General features: G+C 37.5%; 2 protein-coding genes across 2 annotated transcripts; both read right to left on the bottom strand.

Moving 5' to 3' along the window:
- Window positions 1-528: 528 nt before the first annotated feature.
- On the bottom strand, window positions 529-1,467 carry LOC138073594 (olfactory receptor 4N2). The gene has a single exon (XM_068965424.1). It carries the CDS (start codon window positions 1,453-1,455, stop codon window positions 529-531), a length of 927 nt encoding a protein of 308 aa, XP_068821525.1. The 5' UTR covers window positions 1,456-1,467.
- An 8,055-nt stretch (window positions 1,468-9,522) lies between these two features.
- Window positions 9,523-10,461, bottom strand: LOC138073638 (olfactory receptor 4N5-like). Its single transcript, XM_068965474.1, has one exon. It carries the CDS (start codon window positions 10,447-10,449, stop codon window positions 9,523-9,525), a length of 927 nt encoding a protein of 308 aa, XP_068821575.1. The 5' UTR covers window positions 10,450-10,461.
- Between the last annotated feature and the right edge of the window lie 9,328 nt (window positions 10,462-19,789).

The raw sequence follows: 19,789 nt of genomic DNA on the forward strand, positions 1-19,789 counted from the left end.
ATGCTAACCATTTATACAGTCACTTATTATATCCCAATCAATTTGACCTTTGCTGTGATCATCAAATATACCAAGTTCATTACTATCTTTAGATTTTTGCCATACCTGTTCCATCTGCCTGGAAGGCTCTGCCTGCCCATGTTTGCACAGTTGGCATATTCAGTTTATCCAGATATCACCCAAAACATCACCTCCTTTAAAGGATCTACTTCAAGACTAAAAGTAAATTCACTGCCCCCATCTCACACTTGCTATCGAATATTTTGCTTTTGTTTTTAGTACCTTCAGGGATATATATCTTCTTGAAACTATACTGTTTATTTTCTACATTATTGGCTGTCTATTCCTACTAGATTGTAACTTCAGAGAACAGTGACTTTACCAGCCTCAGTAGTAGCTCTTTCTCCCAGGGCCTAGTACAGTCTCCACAAATGGGAGGTGATCAATAAAAGTAGTCTTTGATAATGAATACCTTCATTTCATATGAAATTCTCCAGTCATTATTTTCATATTCATTTTTCCTACTTTTTAACAGGCTAAGCGCTGACTAAACAGCCTTTTCACAGATGCTTTCACTTCCTGGTTGCGAAGAGTATAAATCACAGGGTTTAACAGAGGAAAGATCACTGTGTGGAAGAGAGAAACCACCTTGTCAGCTGGGAAGGCTCTGAAGGGGCGGGTGTAGATAAAGATGCCAGGCCCAAACATGAGAAATATAACGATGATGTGGGTGGTGCATGTGGACACGGCCTTGCTCTTGCCCTCAGAGGAGGAACCATGTACACGGCAGAGGATGACTGCATAGGAGGCCAGAAGGCCCAGAAAGCACAGCAGGGTCATCAGACCACTGTTGAAGACCATCAGGAGCTCCACCACAAAGGTGTCCGTGCAGGCCAGCTTGATGACCTGAGGCACATCACAGAAGAAGTTGTCCAGTCGGTTTGGACCACAGAAGGGCAAGCGGAGGATGAGGGCCACTTGGATAATGGAATGAACAAAGCCTCCAAGCCACAGAACCAACAGCAAGGCATAGCAGGCTCTAGGGTTCATGACAGTCGAATAGTGTAAAGGACGACAGATGGCAATGTAGCGGTCAAAGGCCATCACGACAAGGAGTAATCCCTCCCCTCCTCCAAGGAAGTGCAAGAAGAAGAGCTGAGTGATGCAGCCTCTATAGGAGATCACCTTCTGGTCAGAGAGGAAGTCCACCAGCATCCTGGGAGCCACAATGAAGGAGTAGGATGCATCCAGGAAGGCCAGGTTGCCCAGGAAGAAGTAGAGGGGGGCCGTGAGGCCGGGGTCTGACCTGATGGTGAGGATGATGAGGACATTTCCAGGGAGGATGATGAGGTAGAAAACTAAGACTAGGGCAAACACCAGGAGCTGAATATTTTGAGACTGGGTCAGACCAGCAAGGATGAATTCTGTCACCTCAGTACTGTTCTCATTCTTCATCCTCTCTGCCTGCAGTACAGAAAGAAGCAGAGTTTATTGTTATTATAATTTCTCACATCTAGACCCACGTTGTTGTCTCCCTACAAATATCTGACATATTCACCACTTCAGTTATAAACAATGTTTCAACCCTTTCCAATATCCTGGGAAAACACTGAACGTTTCCCTCCTCTAGATTTAAAACAGACAAATCACCTTTCTCAAAGCTACAGTCTTATTCCCATTCAGCCATGTGCTCCTACAGCACTGTGGTCCACTCTCAGAGTCTACTGTCCTGTACCTTCTTGGGATTCCTGCTGTCTTGAGCCATAGGAAAAATTTCCTGATTGAGATACAACATAACTCCAAATATCAAGATCTTTGCATTTTGGTGGTTGTACTGTACTTGAGACTTAGCAGCTTGCTTGGAATTTCACACTTTTCTCCTCATCCACCAACACAAACTTTTGTGGAATTCCCATTTTCTGCCTGCTAACTCTCTGCCTTGCTCTCTGTTTTCTCTTGTTGTCCTCCTCTGACTTGGTGTCCTTGTATTGCTCTGACTCCAAGCTGGTCACCAGTTTCCAACAATAACTCTACTTTCCCCATCATTTAGAGGTAGGTTCCAGCTGTATCCCTGGTGAAGCATTGCTTATGTAGCCACTCCTTCCTTGAACTACACAACTTCATTACACTCTCTCAGTCTCAATTCCTTATTGTTGTTCTTCGCAAAGCCATGTCTCTTTTGCAACCCTATGGATTGTAGTCTGCCATTTCCTTCTCCAGGGGATCTTCCCAACCTAGGGATCAAACCCACATCTCCTTTTTGGCAGGCAGATTCTTTACTACTAAGCCACCTGGGAAGCTCCCAATTCTTTACTACATTCTCCCAATCTCCTTCTTTCTCTGATACCAGCACGATGCCCAAGGGAGAGCCTGTCAACAAACAACAGGTCACAATACAAATTTTCCAGGATACATTTTTTAAATTAGTTATATTAACACAAAAAATCAGCATACAGGAGAGGTAAAGAGCAATAAGATCCTATAGTCTAATCCATTCCTTTCCAAGACAAGAACTAAAGCTACTATGGTAGCAGCACTTAAGTGAGAGAGAATGAGTTTTCTTTATTACTATTAATAGAAGAATGTGAGTATGTACTATACAGTTGAAATATATAAATTATTAGCACAGATTTAATCAATGAATGCTCTTTTTGGTATATTTGAATAACTAAAAAGAAGCTTAGAGGCTTAACACTGTATAATTAAAAGAACACTAGTCACTGCAGGAGAGGGGAATCCAGTTTTAATGCTCAGTCTGTTTAGTGGTGTAGGCTCATTCCAGAAAGGTCAATATGATGATCCAATGAAGAGTGATAATAAAATAGTATAAATATGTATTACATGTACATAATTATGCATATATATGCACATATCACTGGCTTGTAGTTTTATCTTTTCAAAATCCTACATTTAATATGTATTATATATTAATGTAATGGCATATGAACTTTATAAATATATACACATATATTTAAGGCACATGCTCAAAAAATTTTGTGGTCGATATGAAATGTTTTTAAATATAAAAATTGCTAATCTACAGAAAAATACAATGTAGTATATATTAATATTCTACATACTATTTATCAAGCACAGTTGTCTTAATTTCTTTGAAATATTGGATATAAAGAGGAGGATAAAAACCTTGAAAGACAAAGCTAGTGACTCAGTACTTAGGAAAGAAAGATAGGTGTGAGTAAAAAAAAAAAGAAAGAAAAGTGAAAAAAACAGTAAGTCTATACAGTGCATTGTACATACTTTAGGAACATTAGAAATATCTGTTTCAAGTCTCTCTAGAGCTGAATATAATGGCTAATATACAGGTGTTATGACTACAGATGAAATTTATTAAAGTCTTATTTTAAAGTATCAGCATATATAAGTATACAAACACCACATACACATGCACACACATGCACACACATTCACACACATGCACACACATTCACACACATGCACACACAGTGGCAAAATGGGACCCACATGGAATTATAATAGAAAGTATTTTTCAGACTCTCAAACTTGTAATAAAAATATCTGGTAACTTCTGAGCTTGCTTCTTAACTTTTCTCTGCCTTAGACAAGCACTTATCTCAACATTCATTCCATCATCTGCCTATAAAAACACACCCAGGAAAACCAGGAATATAAGTGAAGAGCCTCTTCTACTTATTCTTAGGTTTTGTGCATCTCACAAACTCACTCAGAATTGGTCATTTTATGATGTGTCTGTGTTTGATGATATCTTTAATACATCAGAGGATTTCTGAAGGTTTTTTTGATTGAGGGTTATAGGCTCTTCCACTCTGCCTATTTCCTATCATTCATCTTACCTTTTTCTCTGTTACCCAACAGACAGGATTCCACAGTACCTGACATATTTCATTCATTTTCTTTTTTTTTCCTCTTTTCATATATATATATATGAAATTATGGCTGACATAGAACCAGAGACTATGTATCAGATGAACATTTTTCTAGGTAAGATAAAATACAATTGTGAAAAATATCCTACAAAATATGGCCCTTTTCAGAATCAAATAGTCTATGTTATCCAGACTAGTGGGGCAAGTGTTGTCAGAAAAGGCTGAAAGAAATCTAAATTCTCACCACTATATCCCTAATCTCCTTGGTGCTTCAGCTAATTAAGAGATGTGGCAGTGATGATACAGGAGAGGAACAGAAAGGCCAAGGGGACAGCCTCCCTCACTCTTAGGGCAGAGACACAAACGTCATCAGGCAAGGCTGTGCCTGCCTGGAGGGCAAACTGTGGTGAGACCAGCTCCTGGAGCCAGGCGTATAGAGACCCAAGGAGCTTACTTCCCCATCTCTTTGAAATGTTTCTCCATGTTTCCTTCCTTATCGTCTCTTTCTCTTTCTCTCTCCTTTCAAAAGGAAATCTCATTGCTGTCATTCCAGTGGAATGAATATATTTAATAAAGTGTCCAAAATTTTGAGTGCTATGTCTGTAAGCATATTGGTTAAAGCTTATAAATTAAATGCAAATTAACTTTTTACATATTACCAAAAAGTGTGAATTAGGTTAAAAACATCACCAAATATGTAATTGATACTGATGCTGATGATGAATATACAAAGCACTAAATGAGTGTATGGGTCTTCAGTCAGGAAATTCATTCATTAATAAAATATCTAATAGACAATGGTGATATGAGGATCAAAATTGAGGTGGTGATGGTAATAATAACTCATTCAAGTAAGTGCAAATCAAAACTAGCCCTTCAAATATTTTATTAAAATAAATACAATTTATTATATAAATGTGTCTAATGAAAGGACGTATTGCACTAGAGCCTTTGTCAGTGTCTTTAGGATGAACCCTGGGTGATGATGGTTACACAAATCCAAATGTCTCATTCAGTGAAACAACTAAAGATTTAATAGCTTTCATGTAAAGTTCCCAATGCAGTCAGCTGTTTGTATATCAAGATTTTTCTCAGTTTCACAACTTTCTATCTAACCATCAAAGTCCTATGTTGATAAATAATAGAATAAGGAACAGTTGAAACTATTAAATATGTTGAGTATGGAAAATAAGAGATCTGGGCTAATGTTCTGGAAACTCATAAAATCTTTGAATTATTTCTCTGGAGGCTTAGCCTTTTCACCTCTATCTTTCATCTAAGTTTAAAAAGAAAAGAAAATATATCAGTAATTTGCATGCTCATTGGGCTTTTCTTTTCCTTTTTAAAATGTTTTATTTTATATTGGCATATAGCTGATTGACAATATTGTGATAGTTTCAGGTAAACAGTAAGGCAACTCAGCCATAGTTATATACATACATATATCCATTTACCCTCAAACTGCCCTCCCATCCAGCCTACCACATAACATTGAACAGAGTTCCCTTCATCATACCACAGGATCTTGTTTGTTATCAATTTTAAATATGCTCCTTGGTTTTAAACAACATGTCAACTCTCTGAAAGCTATTGATCATTTCAATTACGGTAATTGAAGAAAAGTGTCCACCATTAAAGTATTTCTAAGTATCAAGAAGAGATGGAAGTCTATTGGGGAGAGGGTAGAAAATGCCACACTCATGAATTCAGACCTAAGGCTCTGATTATGCCTGCTCAAACTCTGACCTCTACTCCATTTCATTCCAAGGCAGCTGATGAACCAGTAGAATAGTTACAGTATTTTTTCTTTTGTCCTCTTCTCATTTCTCATTAACATGAGTAGCTCCCAAACTCCAGAAATTTGAAAGTCCAAGTTTTATGTTGCTCTCACAATGTTGCCAATCTCCACATTCCATAAAACATTAACTGACCATTCTTGTCATTGTTCATAAATATTTGCATGGGGTCGCAGAGTCAGACACGGCTGGAGCGACTTAGCAGCAGCAGCAGCAGAGAACATTAGAATTTGAAATCTCCTTGAACTCTTTATGATGACATGGAGAAAGTGCTTTGGAGATTTGAGGCTGCCACAACCCTGCTACTATTTCCAAAGCGAGTTATTATGACAACTGAATTTGGCAAAGAAAATACCAAAGCTTTGTAAAGGGCAAATATTTTAGAATATGTCATCTAATGTCCCAGGAGGTTAATCCTGAATTCTAACACCAAAATCCTATCAGTGACTTGAGATAATACAACTCTGTTGGAAGCCTATTAGTTAGGTCAAAAGTAAATAGAAAGTTAAGAAAAGTTTATTTACATCTTAAAATAAAATCAAAAAGAGAAAAAGTATAAATAAATGATGAGAGATTGTTGCTATATATACTGAGGAGGCAAGTAAGAGTCAAGATGAGGATGAGGCAGGTGAGGTATTGTCTCTGGCACAAAATTTATGCCTTAGTAATCAAGATGAATGCTATTTTAATGCAATATTTAAAAGTCATAGTGGAAAAGTTATGAACAGAATATCACTTTTTCACAATAAAGACATCAACAGTACAGATTTTCCCTTTTGCCTCAGGTTCCAATATGGCCCAAAATGATGCTATTACTAATTCAGACTTTATCTAAATTTAATATTTATTTTATCATGGTTTTTAAATTATTTTTTATTTTTTAAATATTGATTAGACCCAAAAATATTATTCTTAATAATTCAGACAAAGAAAGACAAGTATTGCATCATATCACTTTTATGTGGAATGTAAAAAAAGTATTACAAATGAATGTATATGCCAAACAGAGATAGACTCAAGATATAGAACATAAACCAGTGCTCACCAAAGACAAGAGGAAAGAGAAAAGGCACCTTAGTGGTATGGATTAAGAGATACAAACTATTATGCATAAAATAGATAAGCAATAAGAATATATTATACAGCACAAGGAATTATAGCCATTATATTATAATAACTTTTAATGGAGTATAATCTATAAAGGAAATCAACTGAATATTCAATAGAAGGACTGATGGTGAAGTTGAAGCTCCAATAATTTGCCACGTGATACAAAGAACCAATTCATTGGAAAATAACATGATGCTGGGAAAGATTGAAGGCAGGAAGAGAAGGGGGCAACAGAGGAAGAATTGGTTGGATGGCATCAATGACTCAATGGACACAAGTTTGAGCAAACACCAGGAGATAGTGAAGGACAGGGAAGTCTAGTGTGCTGCAGTTCATGGGGTCATGAAGAGTCAGACATAGCTTAGTGACTGCACAACAAATCTATAAAGACACTGAATCACTATGCTATATACCTGAAACTAATATAACATTGCAAGTGAACTCTTCTTCAATATAAAAAATAGAGAAGATAAATAATAATATCTAACTATACTTTGCCTAGTGTTTTAGAGAGTTAAATCCTTTTCTTCTATATAACAGGTAGGAGGATCTAATCTTTCAGATTCTTTTAAAGGGTAATTGAGCTGGAGCTTGAAATCATCTTTAATTATATGGAGTTTAGCCAAGAATAGTTTTACCTTCAGTATCTTGCCATTGCTACCGAAGAAACTATATCTTCGATTTTGTCAGAACTGAAATGATTTTGAGCCATAATTCTTATAGTTTTGTTGTCCTTATGACAATTCTGTAGGTATCAACATCAAGTACTATAATGATGGCTGAGAATATGCACCAGCCAATGTGAAGTGAAAGTCCCTCAGTCGTGTCCGACTCTATGACCCCACTGACTATACAGTCCATGGAATTCTCCAAGCCAGAATACTGGAGTGGGTAGCCTTTCCCTTCTCAAGGGGATCTTCCCAACCCAGGGATCGAACCCAGATCTCCAGCATTGCAGGCAGATTCTTTACCACTGAGCTATCAGTGAAGCCAGCAGTAAGCACTGATTTTCATTTCTTCCTCCATTTCTCCTTTTTTGAGCAAATTATTGGTATAGGTTTCAGTGGTAGTGGGGGAGAAATTCATGAGTGAGCTATCTATTTTCGTGTTTGGAGCTTTCTCAGATGCTAATCTGTCCACAACCCACATGTCATAAAAGGGTCTCCTTATTTTTCCTCTCACCTTTACAAAATATCTCAGTCCATGTCAGGATCACACCACCATATCCCCATATCCATACTAGGTACTTGCCCGCAGTAATGGAGCTACCATAGCTCTCTGCTCTTCTACAAAGGCTCTGCCTTTCTCTGGAGCTCAATACAAAGGTGTCTTTGCTTCATCCACTCTCTGATGGCCTCATAGAAAAGTGTAATTATTATTTTCTACTGATTTTTTTAAATATAAATTTATTTATTTTAATTGAAGGCTAATTACTTTACATTTTCATATTGGTTTTGCCATACATTGACATGAATCCACCACAGGTGTACATGTGTTCCCCATGCTGAACCCCCTCCCACCCCCTCTTCATACCATCCCTCTGGGTCATCCCAGTGCACCAGACCAGAGCATCCTGTATCATGCATTGAACCTGGACTGGTAATTTTCTATTTTCTACTTTTCTTATTGTTGATAATACATGAACAACATTCTTCTAAAAGCTAACCAGAACCAGTGGTCTTTATTCTCATGGTTTGTTTTTGAGAATAAAATTATTTTTATGTTTATAATCCTTTCCATTTCTCCCTGTTAACTGAAGATTCATTTCAGTTGTCCGTATTTTCTTCATCTATTTCACTGTTGTAGTTGTTCAGTCTCCAAGTCGTGTCCAACTCTGCAACCCCATGGACTGCAGCACACCAGGCCTCTATTTCATATTCACCTATTAATTTTTTGTATGTTTAGTGAATTAATTTCTAATTTATATAAATTTCCTTAACAGCTTTTTTACTTTAATTTTAGGCATGGATGGTCCTTTATACCATCCTCAGTTAAGAAGGAAACCTCTATAATTATGCAGAAATGAACTCACATATCCACATGGAGTGGGCAGATTTTCATCACTCTTTGCCTTTTGGCCACACATATATTTGTTAACATGCCAAATGTAGCTGTTTTTCTTTTCAATTTTTTTCCATTAATCATAATCAGGAAGCTCTGAAAACAATCAAGTGAAATAATTGCATGACATTTTTTTTCCATAAGACCAATCATTTTCTTTTCTTATCCTGCTACAAGATTTGGGTGAAGGAGGAAAATATATGTATTTCAAGAATTTCAGGCTTTTTAAATTGTTCAAAATAAGACTGTAACATAACATATGACTTGCGAAGATTCATTGCCTTTACTGGTCTTTGCCCAGAATCTTGATAATGTTGTCCTAAATCATAAAAGAACAATTGCGAATGAATCATTCACCTGCTTTAAATATTAAGATGAATTCTTACTTCAAACAGAATAGAATAAAACTTTTTATTTTGGTGTAAAAAGCATTATTTATATGACACTATTGCCATATATAACTTAAGAACTAAATCTCTCACACTTATTCCTTACTCCAACCAGGCTGGTGTTTCCTTTATGTTCTTGAATAACATAGCATGTTTGTTTTCTTGTTATTATAACTTTCCCCCATTGACCACAATGGTACCTGGCAATGGGAGGCACTCAATGAAAAGCAATATTTGTTAAATAAGTGAATACTTTTCAGCCAGAATTTCCCCTTCAAGACTTCTTATTATAAAGTCCATTTAACAAACCATATGTTGACTCAATATCTTCCTCATGGAAGCTTTTACTTCCTGGTTGCGAAGGGTATAAACCACAGGATTCATCAAAGGAAAGATCACTGTGTGGAAAAAGGAAACCACCTTGTCTGCTGATAAGGCTGTGAAGGGACGAGTGTAGATAAAGATGGCAGGCCCAAACATGAGAAGTATAATAATGACATGAGTGGTGCATGTGGACAGCGCCTTGCTCTTCCCTTCAGAAGCAGACCCATTTACACGGCAGAGGATGACTGCATAGGAGGCCAGAAGGCCCAGAAAGCACAGCAGGGTGAGCAGGCCACTGTTGAAGACCATCAGGAGCTCCACCACAAAGGTGTCCGTGCAGGCCAGCTTGATGACCTGAGGCACATCACAGAAGAAGTTGTCCAGTCGGTTTGGACCACAGAAGGGCAAGCGGAGGATGAGGGCCACTTGGATAATGGAATGAACAAAGCCTCCAAGCCACTGAGCCAACAGCAAGGCATAGCAGGCTCTAGGGTTCATGACAGTCGAATAGTGTAAAGGACGACAGATGGCAGTGTAGCGGTCAAAGGCCATCACAATTAGGAGCAGCATCTCTCCTCCTCCAAGGAAGTGCAAGAAGAAGAGCTGAGTGATGCAGCCTCTATAGGAGATCACCTTCTGGTCAGAGAGGAAGTCCACCAGCATCCTGGGAGCCACAGTGAAGGAGTAGGATGCATCCAGGAAGGCCAGGTTGCCCAGGAAGAAGTAGAGGGGGGCCGTGAGGCCGGGGTCTGACCTGATGGTGAGGATGATGAGGAAATTTCCAGGGAGGATGATGAGGTAGAAAATTAAGACTAGTGTGAAGACCAGGAGCTGAATATTTTGAGACTGGGTCAGACCAGCAAGGATGAATTCAGTTACCACAGTACTGTTCTCTCTCTCCATTGTCTCTGTCTGTAGTACATAATGAAGCAGAGTTTATTGTTATTATAGTTTCTTACATCTAGACTTGGATTGTTCTCTAGGTAAAAATATCTGACAATTTCACCACGTTCATTATAAACAATATGTCTTAAGTAATTTTTTGGAACGTATACAAAGAGAGACAAAAACCTTGACAAAATGCTAGTGACTTAGTCACTAGGAAAGAAAGACACGAAGAGAGAAGTATGAGTGAAAAATAAGAGGAATGTAATACAAAGGAAAAAAAAAACAATATATACAGTAGTTTGTTATGGTACATATTTTAAGAAATATTAAAAATGCAAGCTTTACATCTCCCAAGAACTGAGTGGAATGACTAATACACAGGTACTACCATCCACAGATGGAATTTTTGAAAATCTTCCTTTAAAATGTCAGCATATGTATGTATAGAAACCCTGCATGTAGCATGCATGCACACACACACACGGTCAGAGGCAAAGTGAGACTTACACAAAATTGTAATAAAAAATATCTTGTAGGGCCTCCAATTAGCCTGTCTGCTTACTTCTTAACTTGTCTCTACTTCTACAGACAGTTATCTCAGTATTCATTCCATCACCTGTCTATAAAAATACACCCAAGAAACCCGGGAATGTAGGTGAAGAGTTCCCTCTGTTTCCTCTTAGATTCACTGCATCCCACAAGCTCAGCCAGAGTTGATGTGAGTGATGTGTCATTTCGTGATGTGTCAGCGTTTGATGATATCCCTAAGACGTCAGAAGACTTCTGAACGTTTTTATAATCGAGAGTTATAAGCTCTTCCACTCTGCCTATGTCTTGCCATCTCTGCTTTTTCACTCTTTTCCAACAAAAGGATTCCATGCTACCTGACATACTTGATCCATTCTCTTCCTATATCCCTTTCTTATCTATGTATTTTCCAGTTCAGAGACTATGTATCAGGTGAACGTTTCTCTAAGTAAAATAAAATACATTTCCAAAAAAGAAATACAAATTATGACAATCATCAGAATCAAAAATTATATGTTAGACACATTAGTGGGAAAACTGTTGTCAGGCTGAGCATGTCCCTGGTGGCTCAGTGGTAAAGAATCTGTCTACCAATGCAGGAGACATGAGTTTGAGCTCTGGCCCAACACGCTGTTGTGCATCTAAGCCCATGTACCACAACTACTGAGCCTGTGCTCTAGAGCCTAAGTACCACAACTACTGTGCCTACACGCCACAACTACTGAAGCCCAAATACCCTAGAGCCTATGCTCCACAACAAGAGAAGTCACCACAGTGAGAAGCCCATGCACCTCCCTCAACTCAAACAGAGTAGACCCTGCTTGCTGCAGCAAGAGACAAGCCCACACAGCAATGAAGACTTAACACAGCCACAAATAAAAAAATAAATAAAATCATTTCAAAAAAAGAGCACGAGTCTTGAAAAAAAAAGTATTTAAAAAAAAAAAAAGGAAGAGTCTGAAAGAGAAATGTAAATTCTCACCACTATATCCCTAATTTTCTTTAGACCTTCAGCTAATTAAGAGATGTATCTGACTCTGGAAGTCATGATACAGTAGAGGAATAGGAAGGCTAGGGAGATAGCCTCCTTCACTCCTTGGGCAGAGACACAAACATCATCAGGCAACACTGTGCCTGCCTGGTGGGCAAACTGTGGTCAGACCAGCTCCTGGAGCTAGATGTTCCCCATCTCTGAACATTTCTTCATGCTTCCTTTCTCATTTTCTCTCTTTTCTCTTTTATTCATCAAGAAGCCTTTCATTTCCTAATTTATTTTAAGAGCTCATTTGCAGTTTGTTTTTCCCCTGTTAATTTATTGTCTCTCATTTGCTACTAATTTTCTTTCCCTTGTTATTTTGCTTTCTTTAAATCTAACTCTTTATCATTTTCTCTTCTTTCTCCCATTCTTTTATTCAGATCCTTTCACCCTGAAATGTTTTCACTCTCTCCACTTCTCATGTTCATTGTTACTCCATTATATGTCATGCCTATCTTGCTATTTTATTCTAAAGAGCATCACTGTTGTTTCCTTTCAAGCAAGAATGAGCAATGTGTACGCTTTCCATCATCTTCCATTCTAAACATTTGGTCTACAAAAGAATAACTCAGTATGGAGTACTAACCATTTTCCCAGATTGCAGGGAGAAATATCAATAATCTCAGATATGGGATGACACTACACTTATGGCAGAAAGTGAAGAACTAAAAACCCTCTTGATGAAAGTGAAAGAAGAGAGTGAAGAAGTTGGCTTAAGCTCAACATTCAGAAAACTAAGATTATGGCACCCGGTCCCATCACTTCATGGGAAACAGATGGGGAAACAGTGGAAACAGTATCAGACTTTATTTTTGGGGGCTCCAAAGTCACTGCAGATGGTGACTCCAGCCATGAAATTAAAAGACTCTTACTCCTTGAAAGAAAAGTTATGACCAACTTAGACAACATATTAAAAAGCAGAGACATTATTTTGCCAACAAAGGTGTGTCTAGTCAAGGCTATAGTTTTTCCAGTAGTCATGTATGGATGTGAGAGTTGGACTATAAAGAAAGCTGAGTGCCAAAGAATTGATGCTTTTAAACTGCGGTGTTGAAGAAGACTGCAAGGAGATCCAACCAGTCCATCCTAAAGGAAATCAGTCCTGAATATTCATTGGAAGGACTGATGCTGAAGCTGAAACTCCAGTACTTTGACCACCTGATGCAAAGAACTGACTCATTTGAAAAGACCCTGATACTGGGAAAGATTGGAGGCAGGAGGAAAAGGGGCGACAGAGGATGAGAAGGTTGGATGGCATCACGGACTCAATGGACATGAATTTGAGTAAACTCCAGGAGTTGGTGATGAACAGGGAAGCCTGGCATGTTGCAGTCCATGGGGTCGCAAAGAGTCGGACATGACTGAGTGACTGCACTGAACTAACCATTTTCTCTTGAATGAAGAAATTTCTCTTCAATTTATAAAACCTGAGCCACTCATTAATTACTATCCATTTCCTCATATTTTTTCCTGCATATAAATGAACCTGATAAAATGAGTTGATTATATTTCTTAAGAAAAATAAATCTCATTACTATCTCTCTAATGAAATGAATATATTTAACATTATTTCCAAAACTTTGAGTACAACATCTGTCATATTAATTGATGCTTGTAAATTATTTAAACATATATTAACAAGTTCACATATTCTGAAAAATGTCACTTAGGTGACATGATCAAATGTTTAATTGATACTTATGCTAATAATGAATATATAAACCATCAAACAAATGAATGCACCTTCAAAAAGGAATTCCCTCATCAATAGAACAGATTGATTATTTAAATTACTTATAAATATCCTTCAAATGGTAACTTTCTAGACAATGTCTTCACTGAATTTGATTTGGAATCATTTTATCTGATTATGATGACTCGGCTCAGCAATTCACTAACTCCTGACCCTGGACAAGTCACTTAGATTTCAGAAATCTGAATTTTCATTCAAGAAATAGAATAATGTGTTGATTTTTTTCTGACAAGGGCTATATCAGGATCAAATTGAGCTGATGATGGTAGTAATAGCTCATTTAAGTAAGTTTAAAGAAGAGTGAAAACCTGGAAAATATTTAGACATTAAATGGTACCTCTAATGAATGGACACATTGCCACTAGAGCCTCTGTAAATGTCTTTAGGATGAACTCTGGGTGATGGTAGCTGCACAAATCTGGGTGATAAATAGAGATAACAAACTGTGGAGGCAAAAAAGACTTCATATAAAATTCCTGTTTTTACAGGAAACTATTCTCTGTTTCACAACTTCTATGTAACCATCAAAACCCCTGTTTTGATAAATAACAGGATCACAAGCAACACAAGAAGCTCTCAAATATGTTGAGTATGGAAAATAAGATCTGGGCTAATGTTCTGCAAAACATAAAATCTGTGAAGCTTTTCTCTGGAAACCTTGGCCTACCCTCTTTGCATCTTCTTCATCTGTACTGTAAAAAGAAAAGAAAATATATCAGTCATTTACATGCTTCTTGGTTTTAAATGAGATATCAGCTCTGAAAGCTACTGATCATTTCACATAATTATGGAAATAGAATGAAAGTGTTTGTCCACCATTAAAGTAATTCTAATTATCAAAAATAAATGGAAATCTATTGGGGAGAGGGTAGAAAATGCCACATTCATGAATTTAGACCTAAGCCTCTGACTATTCTTGCTCAAACTCTGACCTTTAGTCCATTGCATTCCAAGGCAGCCAATGAACCAGTAGAATAGTTACAGTATTTTTCTATTGTCCTCTCCTTCTTGTTTCTCAAAAATATGAGTAGCTCCCAAACTTCAGAAATCTGAATCTCCAGGTTTTACACAACTCTCATAATGTTGCCTTCCTCCCCATTCCCATAAAACATTAACTGACCATCTTTGTCATTGTTCATACATATTTGTCATCACATAGAGAACATTAGATTTTGAAATCTCCTTTCCTTATGATGCAATGAAGAAAGTGCTTTGGAGATTTGAGACTGCCACAACCCTGCTGACTATTTCCAAAGGGAGTGATTAGATTGTCAACTAAATTTGGCAAGGAAAATACCAGAGCTTTGTAAAGGGCAAATATTTTAGAATATGTCATCTACTGCCCCAGGGGGTTAATCCTGAATTCTGACACCAAAATCCTATCAGTGACCGAAATAGTACAACATTGTTTGGAAGTCTATTAAATCAAAAGTAAATAGAAAGTTAAGAAAAGTTTATTTACATCTTATAATAAAATCAAAAAGAGAAAAAATGTAAATAAATGATGAGAGATTGTTGATATATATACCAAGGAAGCAAGCAGAATCAGGTTGAGGATGAGACATGTGAATTATTGCCTCAGGTGCAAAATTTACCCTGATACCAAAAGCCCTAGTAATCAAGGTAAATAAAGTTTTAATGCAATGTTTAAAAGTCAGAGTTAATGTAAAAATTATGAACAAGAATATCAATTTTTCAAAATAAAGACACCAACATTGCAAATGTTTCCTTTTATCTCAGTTTCCAATATGGCTCAAAATGGCACTATTACTAACCCAGCATTTATTTAAAATTTAGTGTTTATTTTGTTTATCATAGTTTTGTAAAATTAATTTTGTTTTCTTACAATATCAAGTAGACCTAGAGAATATTATGCTTAGTGAAATGTCAGACAAATACTGTATCATATCATTTATATGTAGAATGTTAAATACTAATGAATGTTTATGCTAAACAGAAACAGACTCACAAATATAGAACACAAACTAGTGGATATCATAGTGACAGGGCAAATTAGGGGTATGGGATTAGAAGATACAAACTCATATGTATAAAATAGATCGGCAACAGGATATATGGTATAGCCCAGGGAATTATAGCCATTAACTTGAAATAACTTCTAATGGTGTGTATCTGAATCAGTATGCTATACACTTGAAACTAATAAAATATTGTCAGTTAACCCCACTTCAAAAATTTGATTAAAATATTGTTTATTACTAAATTTTTGTCACTCCCTTAGATTTTGCCCTCCAAGGCATATGCATTACTCATTCCTCTATCTTCACCATCATCTGGTCCTAATAGCAAATAATGTGGTCAAGTCAGTAATGAGTGTGTAAGATTCAGCAGGTTGCTGGTTCCTGGTGATGTAGATATAGCAGACAGAATATGCACAATGCTCATTCAGTGCCGGGGTCCAGCCCCGGTGGATCCAGGGAAGTCAAAGTGGGGACGGCGGTGGCGAGGAAAGACTTATTTGTTGATTAATATAAGATTAGATTAGGAAGAAATAGTGTAGTAGGAAAATTAAGTGGAGAAAAGATGCTGAATAACTTGGTTTATGGGGAAAACCAATAGAGTTCCAGACAAGGAACTTCCACCATCTACGTTAGGCCACCAGCGTCTGTTTGAATATCGGAGAATGCCCCGCTTTGGGCTCTCTCTCTTACAGATCTTAGAAACCGGGACAAGTAATTACACATGGTGAGCCTCCACGCCCCAGATGGGAATTCAGCCAGAAAAAGAAAAGAACGACATGGGGAAGCCCAGCATCGGTGCAAGACTCCAAAAACTATTTTTCAAAATCAGCTTATATACCCCCAGTTGTACATAATGGAATATGCAGAGTTATGCAGGGGCAGCAGTCCTGACCCTCATTGAGACGAGGTTTCTTTTTGCATACCCTCCTGTATACGAAAGGTCTCAGGTGGTTTACATTATCTTCTGGCCAAGAGGCTTGTTAACATTTTTATGGCTCTCTTCCTGGATAATTGTCTATCAACCAGAAAACTCCTTTTCCCTAGAAGTGTTTTTTCTTTACTCTGCATCACCCTCAAAGTACTAAATAAAGTTACATTCCTGTAGAACAAAGGTGCAGTGGGTTATAACAAAGAAAGTACTTAACTCAAAGATCTAATGTTGCTAATACCAGGTCTACTACCTGTTTTTCTATATACCAACTATATCTAAAAATTTGGCAGCAAGTATTGGCTCAACAAATGAAACCTTTAATCAGTCCTATTCTAATGATTTTGACTCCTCAGAAGCCCCTACATTCCTAGGATGTTTTAAGCTTCCTGTGCCTCCCACAGTCAGGAGGCCTCAAACAATCACATGTGCAGCTGTATGAGTCCTGCGGGCAGGCTAAAAAGCCATCAGAGGGGTTTTTGGATTGAAACACCCTTTCAAATGCAGAAGACTAAAGCCTTGAGATGACTTTTTCCAGAGTGTGTCAGGAGAGTGGAAAAGTACAATACAATAAGGCAGGCATACTCTTATTTTGGGGGGTACATGCTCAGGAAATACCAGGGGGAAACCCTGAGATCTGACTCGACCTTGCACATCAGAGCTCCGCCGCATGACCTTGTCACAGATGGAATTCCTCACTCTGGCTCCCGGCAATTCAGTTCAGTTCAGTCGCTCAGTCGTGTCTGACTCTTTGCGACCCCATGAATCGCAGCACGCCAGGCCTCCCTGTCCATAACTGACTCCCAGAGTTCACTCAGACTCACGTCCATTGAGTCAGTCATGCGATCCAGCCATCTCATCCTGTCATCCCCTTCTCCTCCTGCCCCCAATCCCTCCCAGCATCAGAGTCTTTTCCAATGAGTCAACTCTTCACATGAGGTGTCCAAAGTACTGAAGTTTCAGCTTTAGCATCATTCCTTCCAAAGAAATACCAGGGCTGATCTCCTTCAGAATGGACTGGTTGGGTCTCCTTGCAGTCCAAGGGACTCTCAAGAGTCTTCTCCAACACCACAGTTCAGAAGCATCAATTCCTCGGTGCTCAGCTTTCTTCACAGTCCAACTCTCACATCCATACATGACCACTGGAAAAACCATAGCCTTTCCTAGACAGACCTTTGTTTCAAAGCCTAGTACTTCTTAGAAAAAAGAACTGTGTGGTGTAAAATGTATCACTTCCTCAAAGGTGAGTGACCTCCTAAATAGGATATGAAAAAATGTATCCTGATCTTGGTATTTGTTGTTTACTCACTTTTTCTTTCCTCAGCTAATACAAGGAATGGAGAGGTATTGTTTTTTTTTTTTTTCATTGACTATTACTACAATAAAAAATTAATTAAAGTTCACAGTAATTAAATGCAACTTAATTTTTTCTTTTTATATCTGGTTGTTGTATTCTTTGTTTTGCCTTAAAAGGAAATCTGAGTTTGTGTGTCACTTCAAAACTAAATCACTAAACACACATTTCTATAAACTAAATAAAATTCATAATCAAATATATATTTGTTCTAATCTGTTTTCATCTCAAGGACATAGTGTGAAAAATAAAAAAAGAGAAGAGAGAAAAAATAAAGAAGTACAAGGTTAGAATGACCAAAACAGAACAAGAAAACAGGGGAAAGAAAGGCTCATGGAGACATAAATGGAAAGACAATTATAAAATTTTTGAAGATCAAGAGATAGAGAGACACTGATCTGTAATACATGTTTCACAAATCCACAAACTACAAAAGGAAACCAGTGATAAAGAGGCCTGTATATAGGAAAAAGAAAGAAAAAGAAAATACACAGGGTTAGATATGCACTTAAGTGGAGTTAGAGCCCCACCTTGAAGTAGGTTAGAGTTCTGCCCCCAAAAATCTTTAACTTTGAAAATTGTGATGTTTTTCCATAATTATAAACATAATCTGAGGCTTTCCTCACTTCTTAACCTTCATCCCAATTTGTAAGACAAAGTTAATATGAAGATCTAAGCTAGTTCTTACAGGCTTTTTAAAATGGGATCTTTTTTATTTTTAAAAATACTGATATTATTTATTTCTATTAATGAGTTTTTTGACACATCCTTGTGCTTCCCTGGTGGCTCAGATGGTAAAGCGTCTGCCTGCAATGTGGGAGACCCAGGTTCGATTCCTGGGTCAGGAAGATCCCCTGGAGAAGGAAATGGCAATCCACTCCAGCACTCTTGCCTGGAAAATCCCATGGACAGAGGAGCCTGATAGACTACAGTCCATGGGGTCACAAAGAGTCGGACATGACTGAGCGACTTCACTTTCCTTTCACTTAGATTTAGCACTGAACTCAATTAACTTATTGGGTGTCTCCCCTGAGCCTGGCAGTATTGTGTCAACAGTACAGTACAGACAAGACAAAAGTCCTTTCCTTTAGAATTTTACATTCTAATTCAGGGAGACAGACAATAAGCAAACAAGCAGGAAAGAAAACACAGATAGTGATGAGTGTTAGAAAGGAAATATAGCAGAGTGTGAGTTGGAGAGAGCTTGGGAAAGAGATCGGTGTTTTAGAAAGGATGGTCAGAGGGGATCTTTCTGAGGATCTTACTTTTTTTCATTAAAGTAAAATCTGAGTGTCTAAAACAAGCCATTCCAGTAAGTGGTCATCAAAAAGAAAGATGTATATATCAAACAATAACATCCACCTCTTTCTGAAAAGGGTAGTAAAATAGTCTTCTCTTTTCCAATTTAAAAGGAAAGGAAGATCTGGTGTGTTGAGAAATAGAAAAGGGGTCAGAGTGCCAAGAGAGTGAAAAAATTTATACAGAGAGAAAATTCCTTCCCATTTTTTATCCCCCAACACAAACTTCACAATAGGAAATAGCTATTACTCTTTGTGCATCTTCCCCAAAGCATTATGTATACAAAAACTAATGTCATTATACAGTCTTTTCTCTCTATTAGTAAAAAAAGTGATAAATATGCAAAAGTAGGGTTTGTTTAAATAAATTTTAATAGCTGCATACAACTCAATACTTTACAGGCATTTAAAGTATAATATGTATGTATAACATATACATTCATGCATAATATAGGTTCCAGAATATTTTTTAAAAA

The sequence above is a fragment of the Capricornis sumatraensis genome, chromosome 2 (genome assembly GCF_032405125.1).
Source record: "Capricornis sumatraensis isolate serow.1 chromosome 2, serow.2, whole genome shotgun sequence".
NCBI lineage: Eukaryota > Metazoa > Chordata > Mammalia > Artiodactyla > Bovidae > Capricornis > Capricornis sumatraensis.